Here is an 18,614-nt window from a genome sequence, read left to right on the forward strand (position 1 = left end):
GGCCTGAGCTCCACATGACACAAAAAGCCCCTCCGAGCAAGAGAGGTCTTTGAAACTTCAGGTCACAGAATTGCTGACATTGCACGTTTTCGGCGAAAAGCTCTAACCAAGGGTCTCTCCCTTGATGAAAGAGACGTTGCAACACCTCTGGATAGAGACACCATTCATGATCCATGGGGCATCTTCAACTGAATTCACCCAATCTGGCGTTCAGAGACCCCGCAAGATGTTGAACCATCAGGGAAATGCCCTGCTGTTCCAGTCATATCTAGAAACGCAGGGACTCTTGACAACAGGTCCACAACCCCACAACTCCCTGCTTGTTGCAGTACCACATGGCAGTGGTGTTTTCTGTGAACACCCGCAGTAGCCTTCCCTGGATGGAGGTTAGAAAGGCTTTTAATGCCAAACAGCTGTATCTCCAACAGATTGATGTGTAGTCTACATTCCACCAGAGACCATAGTCCTCTGATCTTCACCTCTCCCAGATGGCAGCCCCATCCCAGGAGGGGTGCATCTGTCACTATAATGATATTTGGCTGGGGAAGGGAATGGGGTCTGCCACGGACGCAACCATGGTCCGATAACCACCACTGCAGATCTGTCTCAGTTCCTACCAGGATCTGGACCATTTCCAAGAGATTCCCCTCATCCTACACCCACTGGAACCTCAGGTCCCACTTCAAATCTCACATATGCCAACAGGAATGTGTCACTAGCAGGATTCAAGAAGCCATGAGGCCCAGCAGCCTCAGAGCCAGTCTCACTATAATCCAGGGTAGAGGTCTAAATATCTGTTTTATAGCCTGAATATCTGGGACTCGCTGCCCAGAAGGAAAGGCCCGAAACTGCACTGTGTCCAGAACAGCTTTGATGATTGGTAGCTTCTGCAAGTGAGTCAGGGGTGAATTTGCACGTTAGGAGTAAACCCTAACGAATGCAGGAGGTCCGCTATCGTCAGGAGGTAGAATACTGCAGCCTGGGGTGAGCTCGCTTTCAGTAGTCACACATTGAGATATGGGAAGATTGGCACACATGATCTCTGCAGATGAGCTGCAACCACCACCATCACCTTGGTGAACACACAAGGGGCACTGGTAAGGCTGAAAGGGAGCACAGAAAACTGAAGGTCCTCGTTGCCAACAGTGAACTGCAGGGACAACCTTTGGGAAGGCAGGACAGGAATGTTAAAATATATGTCCTGCAAGTCAAAGACTAACATCCAGTTTTCTGGGTCAAGGCAGATAGGACCGGAGCTAGAGTAAGCATTTCGAACTTCTTCTTGAGGAAGAAGTTGAGAGAGCAAAGGTCGAAGATAGGATGGAAGCCTGTGTCCTTCTTGGGCACCAGAAAGTAGTGGGAATAACAACCACAACCCACTTCTTGCATCAGCATTCTCTCTGTGGCTTCTTTGGCCAAAAGAGCTCACTTCCTGCCGAGAAACAGATAGGTGTTGGTCCTCCGTCAGCCTGTCGTAAGGAGGTGGCATGGAGGCAGGGGTAGTCTCGAAGGGGAGATGGTAGCCCCTTCGGACAATCTGCAAAAGCCACCCATCCGATGCCATAGACTGCCGGTGGGGCAGATGATGGCTAATCCAGCTGCCCACTGGGTGCCCAGGATGATACGAGACAGTACAAAAAAGAGGAGGTCACAGTGGAAGAAAAATATTCATTCTTATCACATCACCCACACAAAACATTATTCGATTAGACCTCAAATTCAAGTATATTTATATCAGCATTGGCATAATGCAAACAATCTATACAATTGCACAAAGATGCTCCTAGGGGAAGTTAAAGTAGGGTGCTCGAAATTGTGCTCATGTGAGGGTTTCAAAGAAAAGAAATAAGGAAATATACAGTATTTACAAAGACCTGTCTAGCCACCTTATTTGCTAAAAATAAGGAATATGCTACTTACCAGTATGCATCTGTTCTTGACATGTAGGGCCGCTAACATTCATATCTTGTGCATAGATCGCCGCCTAGTGTTGGGTCCGGATGACTGCACCTTGTTGTCCTGGAAGAGTCTTTGAAGTATCACGAGATAGGTGGCTCCTCCCCTGGACTACAGTGCGCATGGGCATCATCTCAATCCTCAGATTGTTTTTCGCAATTGTGGCAGAGATGGAGTCCAATACAATACTTGATGACCATGCTTACAAATAATTCTGACTGCTACAGCTGCGACAGGCACCGGGGAGGATGGGCGGGCGATATGAATGTTAGCGGCCCTACATGCCAAGAACAGATGCATACTGGTAAGTAGCATATTCCGTTCGAGGCATGTGGGCCGCTAAATTCATATCTTGTGCATAGAATAAATAGCAGTTTCCCCCTTAGCAGTGGTTGCCCGAGCCAGCTGCAGCAGCCTGAAAGAGGGACTTTAGAACAGCCTGTCCTACAGCAGCTTGCTGCTTGGAATGTACATCAACACAGTAGTGTTTGGTGAATGTATGTATGTTATTCCATGTGGCTGCTCTACATATGTCCTCTAATGGAATGTTACCCAGGAAAGCCATGGATGCCTCTAGTTTGCGTGTTTAATGCGCTCTTGGGGGGGCTGTTAGTGTGCGTTTAGCCTTCTGATAACAAATCTGAATACACTTAACAATCCATCTGGCTATACCTGATTTGGAAATGGGTTTGCCCTTGTGCTGTGGTGAAAAAGCAACAAAGAGTTGGTTAGTCTTCCTGAAATCCCTCGTCCTGTCTATATAGTACAGGAGAGCTCGTTTGACGTCTAATGTGTGCAGTGATCTTTCTGCCACTGAGTCTGGATTAGGGAAGAAAACTGGCAGCTCAATAGTTTGATTAATGTGGAACTGAGAAACTACCTTGGGCATGAATTTAGGGTTGGTGCGTAGTACCACCCTATTTGCGTGAACCTGTATAAAAGGTTCTTGAATGGTTAGGGCTTGCAGCTCGCTAACCCGTCTCAGCGACGTGATCGCTACTAAGAAAGCAACCTTCCAAGTTAGGAACTGTATCTCACAAGAGTGGAGAGGTTCGAAAGGAGGTCCCATCAGTCTGGTCAAAACAATATTAAGATTCCAGACCGGAGAAGGTGGTCTTCTGGGTGGAATGACTCGTTTGAGTCCCTCCATAAAAGCCTTTATGGCTGGCACTCTGAACAGAGAAAGGTGTCGCCTTTTCTGTAAGTAAGCCGCTACCGCCGCCAAATGAATACGTATAGAACTGTATGCCAGATTGCATCTGTATAAATGTAACAGGTAACAAATAATGTTCTGTGTTGATGCATCCAGCGGGTTTATGTCATGGTTGGAACAGTAAATGACAAAGCGTTTCCGTTTGGCAGCATAGCAGGCCCTAGTGGTAGGCCGTCTTGCCTCCTTGATGATGTCCATACAATCAGGAGGCAGATTCAGATACCCAAATTCTATTACTTCAGGAGCCATATCGCAAGGTTTAACTGTTGCGGATCTGGGTGCTGAACTTCGCCATGGCTCTGAGTGAGAAGACTGGGTGTAAGACGCAGTCTTTGATGAGGCACCACGGAAAGTTCTAGGAACGTGGTGTACCATGCTTGCCTCGCCCACCTTGGAGCAACCAGGATGAGAGTCATCGAGTGCTGTCTGAGTTTCCGTGCCACCAGAGGTATGAGCGGGGCTGGCGGAAAAGCGTACGCAAATCTGCCTGACCAGTTCATCCATATCGCATTGCCCTGAGACCGCGGTTGTGGGAACCTGGCGGCGAAGTTTGGGCATTTTGCGTTCTCGTTTGTGGCGAACAGGTCGATTTCTGGATGTCCCCACTGCCTTAAGTACGGTTACAGCACCGAAGGATGAATCTCCCACTCGTGCACCTGATGGCTGTGCCTGCTGAGCAGATCCGCCATCTGGTTGTCCTGGCCCGGGAGGTGCTGCGCCATGAGGAAAATGTTCCTCTGAATGACCCACTTCCACATGCTCTGTGCCAAGTGTGACAACTGTGGAGAGTGAGTACCTCCCTGCTTCTGAATGTAATACATGGCCGTCATGTTGTCCGTCCGGATCAACACAACCTTTTTGCACAGATGTATCTTGAAAGCCTTCAGTGCCCTGAAGATTGCCATCAATTCCAGCAGATTGATGTGCATCTTCTTCTGTTGATCCGACCATAGTCCCATCACTGTGTAATGAAGGAGATGCGCCCCCCACCCCAGGAGGGATGTGTCCGTCGTGAGCACTATTTGTGGTACAGGCTCTTGGAACGGTCGTCCCCTACAAAGGTTGCGTGGATTCCACCAATGCAGAGAGTTGTACGCACGACCGGTCACCAACACTAGGTCTTTCAATTGTCCTTGAGCCTGATTCCACTGTCGTGCTAAACACTCTTGGAGCGGACGCATGTGCAGTCTCGCGTGCAGGACTATGAATATGCAGGAGGCCATCATGCCTATCAACTGCAGAAACACTCGCGCCTGTAGTGAGTGTTGTGGTCTGAATTTGCGAATCAGCAGTTGCATGCTGTCGATTCGCACAGAGTTTGGCTGGGCTGTAGCTTTCACAGTGTCCAACGTCGCTCCCAAGTACTGCTGTACTTGAGAGGGTTGAAGATGCGACTTGGGATAGTTCAGAGAAAATCCCAAACTGTGCAGAAGATAAATTGTGCGGGACACGTGGCCGGCGCACTGCTGGGCCGACTTCGCCTGCACAAGCCAGTCGTCCAGGTAAGGGTAGACATAAATGTGTTGTCTCCGAAGGTGTGCCGCCACTGTCGCCAAGCACTTAGTGAACACTCTGGGAGCAGTGGTCACTCCAAAGGGTAGTACCTTGAACTGGTAATGCTTGTTCTGTATAGTGAACCTGAGGTATTTCCTGTGTGCCTTATGTATGGGTATATGGAAATATGGATCCTTCAGATCCAGAGTTGCCAGGAAATCCCCCTGACTGAGCAATGGCAGGACCTGCTGCAGAGTCAGCATGTGGAAATGTTATGAAAGGATGTATAGGTTCAAGGGTCTCAGATCCAGAATGGGTCTGAGAGACCCGTCCTTCTTTGGGACTAAGAAATAGAGAGAGTACAGCCCTGTTCCGTGCTCCTCTAGAGGCACCAGTTCTATGGCCCCTTTTTGCAGCATGCTGGCCACTTCTTGCTGTAATAAGTGTAAGTGCTCTGAGGACATAGGATGGTGTCTTGGTGGTATGTCGGGTGGAGTGGATGTCGGTTCTAAACAATACCCGTACTGGATAAGTTGCCTCACCCACCGGTCTGTGGTAATGCCTTCCCAGACTGGCAGGAACTGCTGGAGTCATCCCCCGACCGGTGTTACATGATCCGGGGGCAGTGACAAGACGTCACTGTTTGGTATTTGCTGAGGACCTGGTGTTATTATTTCCACGTCCTCTGCCTTTGGTGCTGTTACCACGGTATCCACCTCTATTGTTTTTGTTAAAGGTGGTCTGTGCACCACCTTTATTGTATTGTGTTTGCTGAGATGTTTGCCCTCTTGCGGCCCTCTACTACCTGAGCGACGAAAAGAACCCCCTCTGAACTGTTGAGACTGCAAGGCCCCCATAGACTTAGCCGTCTCGGTGTCTTTCTTGATCTTTTCAAGAATTGTGTCAACGTCAGGCCCAAACAAGAAATCTGGGTTAACGGGGTGATTGAGCAAACTTGTTTGTATTTCTGGCTTAAATCCTGAAATTCGTAACCATGCCTGCCTCCTTAGCATTACACTAGTGTTAATGGCCCTGGCTGCAGTGTCTGCTGAATCTAGTGCACACTTGATAGAAGCGTTTGATATCAGTTTCCCTTCCTGAATCAACATGTCCGCCCCCTCTCTATATTCATCAGGCAAGTGTTGCAACAATTGCTCTAGCGTATCATAGTGAGCCCCATCGTATCTAGCCAGTAGAGCCTGTGCATTGGCTATTCTCCAAATATTCGCCGCCTGTGCAGCAACCCGCTTCCCAGAGGCTTCTAATACTTTAGATTCTTTGTTTGGGGGAGGAGCATCACCACTTGTTTGTGAGTTCGCCCTCTTCCGGGCATTGGAGACCACCAAAGAGTCCAATGGCAATTGACCCCTTATATACGTAGGGTCCACAGAAGCAGGCCTGTATTTCTTCTCAATACGTGGGTTCACCACCCTTGCTCTGGTTGTGTCCTTGAAAATGTCATTGGCGTGCTTAAGGACACCCTTCAGCAGCGGCAGCGTCTTCACTGATCTGTCCGATGTAGAGAAGGTATCAAACAGAAAGTCCTCCTCAACCGGGTCTGCATGCATGACCACATCGTGGTTCAACGCTGCCCTTTCAATCAGAGCGTTGAACGCCGCAGTATCCTCTGCGGGGGCTGTCTTCACATGGTAAGACTGGGTTTCCGCCGTGCCTTGATCGTCGAGCACATCCTGCGAGTCATTCGGATTAGATTCATCAGGATAGTTGAATTGCTCGTCATTCTGGTCATCTCCCCCACCATCCTCAGTGCGTGTGGGGGAATGTGCAAAGGCTTGTCCATAAGGCCTTACGGACTCGAAAAGAACTGGAGAGGAAGCAGAGTCTCTTTTCCTTTTAAGTGGAATTTGATAGGATTCCATTGGCTTCTCCAGCAAGATCTTCCGTTTGATAAGGGTGAGTCTTCCAGTTGCAGAGTCAATGTACAACTTTTTTTTTTTTTTTTTTTTTTTTGGAGTTCAAATCTGCTTTATTGAGAAAAACATAGGATACACAGCTTGGGTCGCCTACAACCCGGAGGCCGGCAGCAAGAGAGGAGTAACAATACACAGCCTGGTAGCCGGCATCCCGGGGGCCCGGCGGCACATTACAGAGTGGTGTAGCGTCACATCCGTATCCGGTGAAGCAGGCCAAGTAAGGATGAGCAGCAGTCGAACAGGTTTTTTTGAGCGAGAGAAGAGTCTCACTGCTGTTTTGTAGTTCGTGAAACAAGAACCAAGGAACATCCCAACGGGGTTACAACTAAGAGGTTGCGCATGACTGTGTAGTGGTAATGTAGGTCAATGGTGTATCGTGGCGGTCCTAGCAGGTGGCGTCGTGTGGGGATTGAACAGTCCCGAGCTTATTCTCTAGTATAAGTGGAGTTCGTGGGATGTCAGTTTTAGCATCTGCGGGGTATGAAGGATACACCTCTCCAGAGGGGGGACCCTACGTCGCCATGGCAAGGAGGAAGCATAGGCACAGTAAGGGGGGTAAGAGGGCAGCACCGCTTAGGCAGGGCTATTCGCTCTACGAGGAGTTTGCAGGGGCAGAGAGGCTTGTCCAGTGGAGGAAGGCAGCGCACCCCATCCAAAGCCACAAATCGGATTCTGGAAGAGTGTCATTGTCGCTGGGAAGTGTCAGGCTCATCGCCCGACTGCACATCGTCGTTTGAGCGTTTAAGCAAGTAGTGTACCAGTGGATCCCAAATGTCTCCAGGCCGGCATGAGAGAGGCAATAGTTCAGCAAAGGTGGTGTGCTGATCTTGGCAATATGTTAAGTCAGTTAGCCAGTCCTTGAACTTGGGCGCTCTGCCCCTGCTCCAACGGCAAGCAACACGCCGCTTGGCCAAGAGCAATGCTATGTCGGTGAATTTTCTGCATTCTCTAGATAATTGCTTGGTATATCCAAGGATGGCTACCAGAGGGTCCGCAGGAACCTCCTCATCCACCATCTCCGCAACGGCCTCGATGACCTGTCGCCAGTAGTCAGCAATCTGGGGGCAGGACCACGCCAGGTGGAGAAAATCAGCATGTTCAGCATGACATCGTTCACAGCGATCATTATCGGCCAGCCCAAATCTACATTTCCGGACCGGTGTGTAATATATCCTCTGAAGGAATTTGTAATGTATAATTTTCAGTTTGCAACTGGCAGAGATGCGGGAGGTCAATGCGCAGCAGTGCTTCCATTGGTCGTCCAAGATATCTGTTCCAAGTTCCGCAGACCAGTGCAGTCGGGCAGCAGAGACTTGTAAAGGAGCAGCTCCGCGGAATTGGCGGTAGAGCCCAGAGACCAAGTGGGTCCCATCTTGTGACCCTAAAAGGAAGTGTAGCGGTGGCAGGATCACAGGCTCATCAGGGTAGTCGGGTAGGATGTCTCGCATCCCAGCGCGTAGCCGAATATAGTAAAAGAGTTCAAGGGGCGTATGTTCATGCGTTTTAAAAAATAGATCAGCCGATTTGAAAAGACTGTCGTGAAACAGATCTCCCCAGCAGGTGATAAGGAGTTTGCCACAAAGCTGCCGGAACCCCAGTTCCGATAATAAGGAAAGCCGCGGGTGATAGGTAAGAGGTAGTCTAGGGGAGTAGGGCAGTGTGCATAGCAGCCGCCGAGCGATGCGGCGCCATGCATCCAGTGTGCAGGAGACCGGGGTATTCGAAGTGGTGATGGAAGTCTCGGGACAGTGTAGTAGGCCGTTCAGCGGGAGTGGGTGCACTATCCAGTCCTCCACCGCTATATGTGGCATGAAGGGAGTAGGAGCCATCCAATGATAGGCAAAATGCGCCTGTGCGCACAGATAGTATGTTTCGAAATCAGGGACATCGAACCCCCCCCTGGTCATAGGGAAGGGTCAGTGTTGATCATTTCAATCGGGGAGATTTGCCACCCCAAAAAAGTCTGCACAGCTCCGTGCGGAGTGTCTTGAAAAAGAAGGTACCAGGGTAGTAGGGGATATTGAGGAAAAGGTACAGGAAACGGGGTAGTATTACCATTTTTATGAGGGAGGCCCTTCCAGCCATGGAGAGTGGCAACGTGATCCATCTATCGACGGAGGCAGTCAGTTTGGTCATGGCTACTCCATAATTGGATCGGAGTGTCTCGTCCTTATCACGAGCGACACGGATCCCCAGATAGCGAAGATCGTCAAAGCACCATACCAATGGGTAATCTAGTGGGAAGTCGTGCACCGCGTCCGTAAGAGGAAAAAATTGCGATTTAGACCAATTGATGTGAACACCTGACATTCCTCCGAAAAGGACGAACTCACGAAGCAGGGGATTGAGGTGTAGATCCGGGTATTTGACGTACAGCGTGATGTCATCTGCATAGAGGGACACATCGATTTGCCGCTGCAGACATTGTACCGCTCCCGCTCGGTGTAATTGACGCAGGCGGCAGGCTAGAGGTTCGACCGCAATAGCGAATAATAGAGGCGAGAGCGGGCATCCTTGGCGGGTGCCTCTCGTAAGGTTGATGGGCTGCGACAGTTTTCCATTTATCAGTACTTTTGCCGTGGGATCTGTGTATAGGAGGCGCACCCAGGCCAGGAACATTTTAGGGAAACCCATGCTGGCCAGGACCGAGAAGAGGTAGGGCCATTCGACAGAGTCGAGCGCCTTGGTGGCGTCCAGGAACACAGCCGCCACAGGGACGTCAGGGTGGACCGTGCGAAGCAGGGAGAAAAGGGTGCGGAGATTATGGGATGTAGACCTGCCCGCCACGAAGCCAGATTGGTCAGGTAGGACAATTCTGGTCATGAGCAGCGAAAGTCGCGTGGCCAGGATCTTGGCAAGGATCTTGACGTCACAGTTCAGAAGGGAGAGTGGACGGTAAGAATCACAGGAGGTGGGTTCCTTATCTTGTTTCAGAAGAGAGGTGATAACCACCTCACGCATAGAGCAGGGTAGTATCCCGTCAGCTAATGATTCGGTAAAGACTTCACTAAGCACGGGCGCCATGATATCTATATAGGCTTTGTAGAATTCAGCTGGGATGCCATCGAGCCCCGGAGCCTTACCGTTTTTGAGGGACATGATGGCCTCGCGAACCTCGTCTAGCTCGAAAGGCGCCGCAAGAAACTCCCTATCTCCATCGCTAAGCCAGCAGAGCGCCACTTCGTTCAGATATTCAGCGTATGGAGCGTCCGCCTCTGCCGTGGATGTGTATAGTGTCGAGTAGTGTGTCGTGAAGGCAGCGAGTATCGCATCTGATTCTCTAATGGTGGCACCGGCCTCATCTGTAAGCTCTAATATAGTGTTGTGTTCTCGTGGTGTACGTGTGAGTGCAGCTAGCACTTTCCCAGGCCTATCCCCTTCGCAGTATCTCCGGGCCACCCAGTGTTTGCCCCGATATTTCGCTTCCCTGGCAGCCTCCTCCTCATATTTGGATAGTGTCTCTCTAAAGGTCACCTGTAGGCGTGGGTCATTATCCGCCGCCATTTGGAGCTCTAGATCCCGCAGCTCTCCCTCTAGTGTGGTGATGGTACGTAGGATATCTCGTAGTACCCCGTGGCTTTTGGAAATGCAGAACCCCCTTATAGTGACCTTGAAAGCCTCCCATATGTGCTCAACTGACTCCACTGAGCCCCTGTTCCTAGGGAAGAAGTCCCTAATCTCTTCACCCAGCTCTGTGCGAAAGAGTTCGTCAAGAAGCACATCGGGGCCTAGCCTCCACTGTGGTCTCGGACTGTCCCATCCAGGAGTCCGGAACTGCAATCTCACAGGGCTGTGGTCTGAATAGGTTCTGGGCAAGTGGTCAACTCCTAACAGCTCCATAGTAATGTCTCGGGTTACCAAAAAATAATCTAAGCGCGCCCATGTCCCGGTGTGAGACGTGAAGTGTGTGCCCTCCAGTCCGAGGGGATGTAGGTGTCTCCAGTCATCGAACAGACCACCCTCCTCCACCACTCCCTCCAAAACCTCTCTGGCTCGGGGCTTGTAGGAACTAACACCATCCGCCCTGTCAAAGGGGGGCGCTAGCGCCAGATTAAAATCACCACCCCAGATGATGTGTCGTGCCCCAATGGAAACAATTTTACCCCACAGTGTGGAAAAAAAGGCAGGTGAGTCAATATTCGGTGCATACATTGAGACAAATAAATAGGTGTCATGTCCCACCCTACCCCACAGCAAAACATACCGCCCCTCTCCGTCCACCTCCTCCCCAAAGCGGTGGAAAGGCACGCCTCGGGCAATGAGAATCGCCACACCCCTTGCATAAGACGAATAGGAGGAAAAGACGCGGGTACCCGCCCATTTCAGTGCAAAGGAGGTGTCCCTACGCATGGGCATATGTGTCTCTTGCAGCATGGCAACCTGTACATGATGTCTATTCAAGTAGGCAATAACATTCCTGCATTTTTTAGCATCGTTCAACCCCCGGACGTTCCATGATAGACATGTCAGTCGCGCGGTTGTGTTCAGAGCAGCCATGGACATAGCGACAGTAAAGACAAAAGTGCCCAAGAGGGCCAAATCATGAACCCACATCCGCTTCCGAAGGACCAAATCATACACCAGGCTAGTAAATATATACACAGTCTATGCAATGTTAACCTCACGAAATCCAACCTCCCCCCACCCACCCCAGCATCCCAAACATGCCAGCAGCCATGGATCCCCCCTACGTGATCCCCCCCCTTTTCCCTCCCCCCCAACTTTAGAGAGGCAAACCGCCAAACAAACAATAAGTCAGTGGGGAACACCCGACAGGGGTACATCAGAAAGTACGCGCTGCCACTATCCGGCCCATAGCTCCAGACTATACCGCCCTCGGTGGAGTCTAGGGCAGAGAGAGTGGTCCTTGGTATACGTTACCACTGGGGTGCAAGGTCCAGAAAGTTCGCCGCTTATGTATCTCCCCAGCTCTCAAATGGTGAATCGTTGCCAGCTAGTGGTTCGGTATGATGCACATATAGTTCAGAGTATGTAAGGTCCATCAGTCTTCATGGTGCTCTGGAGGTAGGTCAGCATTCTCTTGTTCGTTCTCAGGTACATGTTCGTCCCTGCGTGCCCTTCGGATTGTCTTAAGGAAGTCCTCAGCTTTCTGCGGGTTGGTGAAAAAGCGTTGTTTGCCCTGGTGGGTAACTCTAAGCTTCGCAGGGTACAAGAGGGCATAGTCTATTTGGGCCTCCCGCAGTTTTTTTTTCACTGGAAGGAATTTGCGCCGCTCATCCTGAACCATCGGCGTGAAGTCAGGGTAGATGGAGAATGTAATGCCCTCAAACCTCAGTGATCTTTGTGTCCGGGCAGCCCTGAGGGCCGTGTCCCGATCACGATAATTCAGAAGACGAGCAATTATAGGTCTCAGTGGCAGGCCAGGTTGGGGCATAGGCGCCAGGGAGCGGTGGGCCCTCTCCACGATGAACTGAGACGAGAAAGCTTCCTCTCCGATTGAGCCCTTGAGCAATTTCTCCACATAGAACTCCATCCTGCCCGTGGCAGTGGACTCCGGCACGTTCGTAATGCGAATGTTGTTCCGGCGGCTTCGTGCTTCTAAGTCCTCGTTCTTTGCCGCTATGATGCGGAGGAGATTGTCCATTCTCGCCAGCTGCGTCGTGTGGGACGTGGCGGCATCGGTGTTGTCGGAGATTCTCTGTTCCGCAGTTGTGAGGCGTTCCTCATGGCGATCCACCTTGTGGACCAGGGCGTCCAGTCGAGCCGTGACGCCATCCACTTTCTCCACAACGGTGGCGAAGCCTTGACGCATCACCTGTATCAGGTTGGTAAGGTCCGCAGCAGGAGCAGTAGGTGGGGCAGGCTGTGGAGGCGGCACGCTGGGCCCCGGGTTCATCTGTGTCGATGTGGTGCTTTTGCGAGTGCTGTCGAAGCTCAGCTTAGGCTGGCGCGCCTCGGAACGTCCCATGGTAGTGACCGGAGTTAAGTGAGAGGTCAAAAAAATGAGGGATGGCAGAGCACTGCGGGTAAAAAGCATCCAGTAGCAGGCAGAAGGGTCTCGGGCTCGGTATGTTTCAATATACCACGATATGGTCGCTACCAACAGTAGTGCTATGTGGTTACCGACCGCCCAATGGTAGTAGCTGCTTGTCCAGTCTTGGGCACTCGGCCGCAGTATCAGGCACTCGCTGCGTGGAAGCCAGGTAATGTAAAGGCCAAAGCATCGGCCGCCCCGACAGGCTGCAGGGTCAGATCCAGGGAAGCAGGCTATAACAGGCAATGTCGGGGGTATCGTGGCTCACCGGTCGGCGCCTCTCAGTATGGCAGCCGTGTGCTGCGTGTATAGCCCCCAGCGCACCCAGCGCTCTAAGTCGCGTAGCAATCCTCAGGCCAGTAATGCGGGAAGCGACAGGGGGACTCCGCACAAGGGGGCAGCCCCGGCCCCCGGTCGATGATTCTGGCGGACAGCGCCGCGTAAGTTCGGGCCTGCAGCGCTATGGGCGACAGGTACAGCGACCTAGTAGAGCCGTGGCAGCAGGCGTCGCAGCAGGAGCATCCCTCCCTCTGTGCCAGCGAGGTGACGGCCGGGGGAGGGGGGGGAGACCCAAGGCGATTTCTTCAGCAGTCGCCTACCTGCACAGCCTCCTCCGTATGTCGTCCCAGGAAGGCGAGGTCTCGATGCGGCCTGGGAGCCTCGTGGCAGGCCTCGGGATCGCGTAGTTGCAGCGGCCGAGCGTCCGCCTCATGTAGCTCCAGAGCGGGTGCCGGGCAGTTTTCAGAAGCCCCTATCTTCGGCTCTGGGGCTCACAGCCACTCCAGACTTGGCACGAGTGTAGAGAGCACCCCCCGGATGCGGGATCCGGTCTTCTGGGGGCGACGCGGCACCCCGTGGCGAAGGATTTAGGTAGGATCAATGACCAAGGAGCGGGAGCTGCAGGTCTGGGCAGCCATTCCGCAAGCGCGCCCTCTAGCGCCCCCCAGTCAATGTACAACTTCTTTGAGCTTTCAGAAGAAGGTGGAGTGGAACCGACGCCTTCAGGAGTGGCGGTCGGTCCCTTAAGTTTTGACATCATTTTACCAGGGTCGGTGCCCGGCTTAGACGTTTTAGGTCTTGCAGTCGGAGGCAGTCGAAAAACTATAGGTGGAGCCCCCGATGGCTGTTTGACTTTTTTCACGGCCATTGCCAACTTCGAGCAAGGTGTTGCGCTGGGATTCCCATAATGGCCGCGGCTTGATGCGGCACGTTCCAACGCGGCCATTTTGTGCTGGTCTTCGAGAACCTTCACCAGCATCAACTTGTATGCATTCGGACTGAGGGGCGGCTGCGACTCAAGTCCGTCTTCAGTGTCCACGCCCCCGAGGGCAGCCTTAGATGACGTCGCACCGTCTCTATTGGCCTTCTTGGATGCACCCATCTTCGGGTTGGCACCCTTTTGTGACCCTGAAGGGGCAATGACACTCCGAGCCTTCTTATGATCTGATGGAACGAGGCTTTGCGAAACGAATACTGGTTTGACCATTTTCGGTTTCGATTTGTCTTTAGTCAGTTTCGTTTTCGAAGGCGTACCCACCGAAGGCTCTGAAATATTCTTAGCCGGGCCAGGTTGCGGGGCTGTTGAATGAGTATAAAGATCTTGGCTAAGGCCTTCCGGCAATGCTTCGACCTGAGCCTTTGACAAGACAGTGTCACTTTCGACCCCCGAAGGTTCGGTTGGGTCTGGCTCATCGCTGGAGCCGCCCTCTGCGGCTCCAATAGCCATACCGTCGTCTCTTACCTCGACGGCTTCATCGTCTTCGATGTTCTCATCGTCTACCTCTTCTCCGTAGTAAGATTCTTGACAGGAAGCTGGGTCGGAGAAGTGCTCCAGTTCCTCCTCTTGGACGCCCTAGTCGTCCCCAGCCTCGAAGATATCCTCCACATCCGACGCTCTCCGCGACAGTAGTCTCGCCTCACGTTGAAGAGCGAGCGCCTCTTCTGACCTGAATTTCAAACAGGCCAAGCAACTTTCCTCGTCGTGGTCTGGAGACAGACATCTGTTGCACACAGGGTACACGTCTGAGAGAGGGTACTTTGCGTTACAGACTGGGCAACGTTTAAATGGGGCCTGGAATTCCATTGTCGATGTCAATCTTCGATCGGGCCTAAAAAGCTGGGAGCACACGTGCTCAAGTATCCGGGAAACCGGATAAGTTAACTCCGAACCGAACGAAGTACAATACCGACGCTTAAAGAGGCCTTTTGGCCTGAAGAAAACAAGTTTTTCCTATAGGTTCCAAACGAGAGTCACGGAACACATCCGAACCCAATGGCGGAAAAAAACAATCTGAGGATGGAGATGATGCCCATGCGCACTGTAGTCCAGGGGAGGAGCCACCTATCTCGTGATACTTCAAAGACTCTTCCAGGACAACAAGGTGCAATCATCCGGACCCAACACTAGGCGGCGATCTATGCACAAGATATGAATTTAGCGGCCCACATGCCTCGAACTCCAAGGTACACCTTTTCAAAGAGAGACAGTAAATCAACTACTGTTATCTATATGTGAGTACAGATACAGTACAGGTGCACAATAAGGGACAGTCAGCGTTTCGACCCCAATGAATTGTGGAGGAACATTGAGTCCTTAAAACGGGCATATCATCAAGAAAGGAGGAGCCACCTTAATTCCACGGCACACGTGTCGGTGGGATAAATCACATAGATAGGCCCCGTAGGCTCCTGTGTGTTGGAAATGTTTTGAAAAACCGTGTTGGTATATGGGTCAAACAGTGAAAGAATGAGCCACCTAGTATCGGCAAGGATGATACTTGGGCAGACTATGAAGGTTTGAAGGCTGCGGCTGATGGACTGACCCGACTGCTGGCCACCTAGCCCATGGCGCTGGAAGGAGCCGCAGTGACGCAGAGGCTGGAAACTTCACACATTGCAGTGGACAAGACTGTGCACCCCTTCTGTGGCCACAAAAGGAGCGAAAGGCGAATTGAGGGTGACAAGGGGCTATGGAAAGACCCAGGTATTTAGCCGTAGCCCTGCTGTCCTTAAAGCACTTCAGCGCTGAATACAACCTGCCTCTAAAGAGACGGGAGCCACCAAAGAGCATATCCATCGGAAAAGATTGGACACCCCGTGAAAAGCCAGTTCTTCGCAATCAGCAGTGGCACGCAAGGCCACCAATGACTAAACTGTTCTGTCCAGTGAGTTCTGGTACCTAGTCCACAGCATATTGCAAACTTCACTGCATTTCTCCCATCGGCAACAGCCTAGGAAAGTACTGTCCAGGCATACTGTGGAACCATTAGTAGCATCTGCGCAACTGTATCCCACAGGGCGTGGGACTAGCGGCAAAAAAGGCAAGCAGTGTTCACTGACTGTGATGCCAAGCTGGCAGAAGAGAACCTTTTCTTCCCCAAAGTGTCCAACCTCTTGGATACCCTGTCCAGGGGTGCGGTAGAGAATGCACCATGTTTTAAATGGGACGTAGAAGCTTGGGACACCATGCTCTCTGGGGTAGGGTGTTGGTTGAGGAGTTTTGAGTCCCCTGGAGAGGGGTGTTTGTGGCGGCGGACAATCGTCTTATTCACATGAGCCCCTGTTTTGGGCTTCGACCAGGACCAGGTAGGACGTCTGTGAGGACTTAGCTGAACGGGAAAAGCAGTCCAATGGGGGACACTTCTGGTCGCAGCACCTCTGTTGAGACGCCTTGACTGCCACTGAGAGTAGATGAAGATTAAGGACCTCAGCCACAGTCCACACCACCACAGCAAAGGACGCTTCCTCCCCCTCACAGCCACGATAAGGGGAGAAAGCATTCCATCAACTGGAGAAATGTCCAGTCCACTGGCTTCACCCAGATTCGCACACCAGTCCATATTTTCTTCATTGTAAGGCTGGTATTCTTCAGGTTCCAGCAAACCCTCCCATTCCTCCCCAAGTCCTAGCCCATAAGAATAGGACTCAGGCTGAACCTGTATTGCATGGCGCCAGTCGGTGCCCCTCCAGCTCTGTGTTGGAGTCGGTGTAAGCATGGCGGCGGCACAAACAGTACCAACCAAGGAACCAACCTGGGGAAGGTGGGATAGTACAACAGGCGCTAGTCCGGATCAATCTGTGAATCCCTGGGGCCCGGCTGGTGCTGTGGCTAGAGCTGTCAGTGTGAGTCCAGCAGGGACCCCTCCCAAACCTGTGGGGTCCTAATGTGTACCTTTGGTAATGGGCCCCTCAAATATGAGGTGCCTGGCCTCATAAAACTCAAGAGTTGAGCAGGGGTCGCTACAGCTCCCGGAAACTTGGAGAGGTGTGGAGACGGCCCAGGCACTGGGTCAACCGCGGAGCCATGCCACGACTGGTGTCGCTTCCTCGTCTCGTTGGTCGACAGACGAGGCGAAGTGGAAGACTTCTTCGATTTCTTGCTATTCTTTTTATGGAACTTACCCGAATGGCTCAATGACTTTGATCGTGACGATGACCTCGGGCTCCGTGACTGCTCCTGGTAGCTTCCTTTCAAACAGGACCTCTATCATCGCTCTGTGTCACATCAAGCCGCCAGGAGCTTGAGGGATCACTCCCTCAAGGTCTTAAGGTGCTTGGCGCGGCAGTCGGAACAGGCCTTTGGGTCATGATCTCGCTCAAGGCACCACAGAAAAACAAGGTATGGATCTGTCACTGATGTCCTTCAGTGACCGGTGCCGCAGGGCTAAATCCAGCATTATTAAAGGACAGCCCTGCCACACCAATATGTGCCCAAAGAGCGACTAAGGGGTAGCTCTTCCCTGATCTGCGCTGACTGGCACCGAAAGAAAATAACTGATGCCAACGTACCTTGGTGGCACCTACATAGGCATGGGGAACATAATTTCTGGCGAGGATGACGCCAAAACCACCACATGGAGCCAAAAGATGCAACCTAACATCACACAGGAGTACTGCTCACGAAACATTTCCTGATTCAGTCCGACACCTTGGGATAATTCTAAGGTAGGGCATCTGCTTCGAGAAGTCTCTTTCAGACTGGGTTGTACATGCCTTTAGTTTAACCAACCTATTTGACATAAGAGTCGTGGAATGATTACACAAAGGTGGTGCTCCGAGTGGGAGGCAATCATGCCTTGGTTTGGGTAGAGGGGGATCAAAGATTGCTGGTACAAGTACCAGGAGGCTCCACTTTCTTTTGAGGGAAAGCACATAACTGCGACTTGCACTGCAGAAGATAGGCTTGTGATGAAATGAAACATCTCACCACAATACCCGTTTAAGACAATGATCTAGTTGGCCGTCCCCTCTCCCACCATCCACTCTGGACAACAGGTATGCGAGGCAGATGTATAAACGATAGACCAAAACCAAACAGAAGTCAATCACAAGCAGCAAAGAATGACAGCACTTGCAAGGAATTGGGGGAAGTCTGGCACTTGATTCTCTGAGGCTGGGATGGCAGTGCCCCAGTGTGTAGAATTTAAAAGCTAGGTGCATCAGACCACATAAAATGGAGTTGTGTGTGCAAAAAGTGAATTTTTCTCACAAGGTGGAGCTAAATTATCTCCCAATTACTTTTCTATTCAGTAAGTTAAGGGCATTTTATAAATAGTTAAGGGGTAATAGCACTACAGTGCTCTTCAATGTTAGAATGTGTTTCAATTGTAATATAATCAGTGTAGTAATACAAGGTTTGTACCTACCCTCACTCCATGGAAGATCAGTGGAAAATGCTTTCTCGGTAGTTTATCCCAAGTTGACAGGGAATTTACTACAACAGGATCAGCACACACCTCAAGCTCTTTGTGGTAAAACAGTTTGGAGGGCAGATCAAGCAAAGCAGAATGTGACCTATAGTTCTTCAAGAGCTTTGTAACCTGGATAAAGATGTACAATAATTATTAACAAGAAAACAGAAATCCTAGAAACAATGTGCAAAACATCCAAGATCGTATAAATGGATCATAGTTACTTGCTCTATTCTGCCCCCATTCGCATAAACCTGAATTAAAAAAAGATACCAAAGATATTCCATTTGAGCTACATGCTCAGATCTCATGGCACTGAATTCTCTAACATC

The 18,614-nt window shown here is 51.3% G+C and overlaps 1 protein-coding gene across 2 annotated transcripts in view; it reads right to left on the reverse strand.

The window, feature by feature from the left end:
• MOV10L1 (Mov10 like RNA helicase 1) overlaps positions 1-18,614 on the reverse strand; it is a 1,040,774-nt gene that overhangs the window by 304,643 nt on the left and 717,517 nt on the right. For both annotated transcript variants that reach the window (XM_086967454.1, XM_086967456.1), the window contains exon 21: positions 18,238-18,411. In XM_086967454.1, coding sequence (XP_086823580.1) covers positions 18,238-18,411 — 174 coding nt within the window. The remainder of the gene's footprint in view (positions 1-18,237; positions 18,412-18,614) is intronic.

The sequence above is a fragment of the Lissotriton vulgaris genome, chromosome 1_1 (assembly GCF_964263255.1).
Source record: "Lissotriton vulgaris chromosome 1_1, aLisVul1.2, whole genome shotgun sequence".
NCBI lineage: Eukaryota > Metazoa > Chordata > Amphibia > Caudata > Salamandridae > Lissotriton > Lissotriton vulgaris.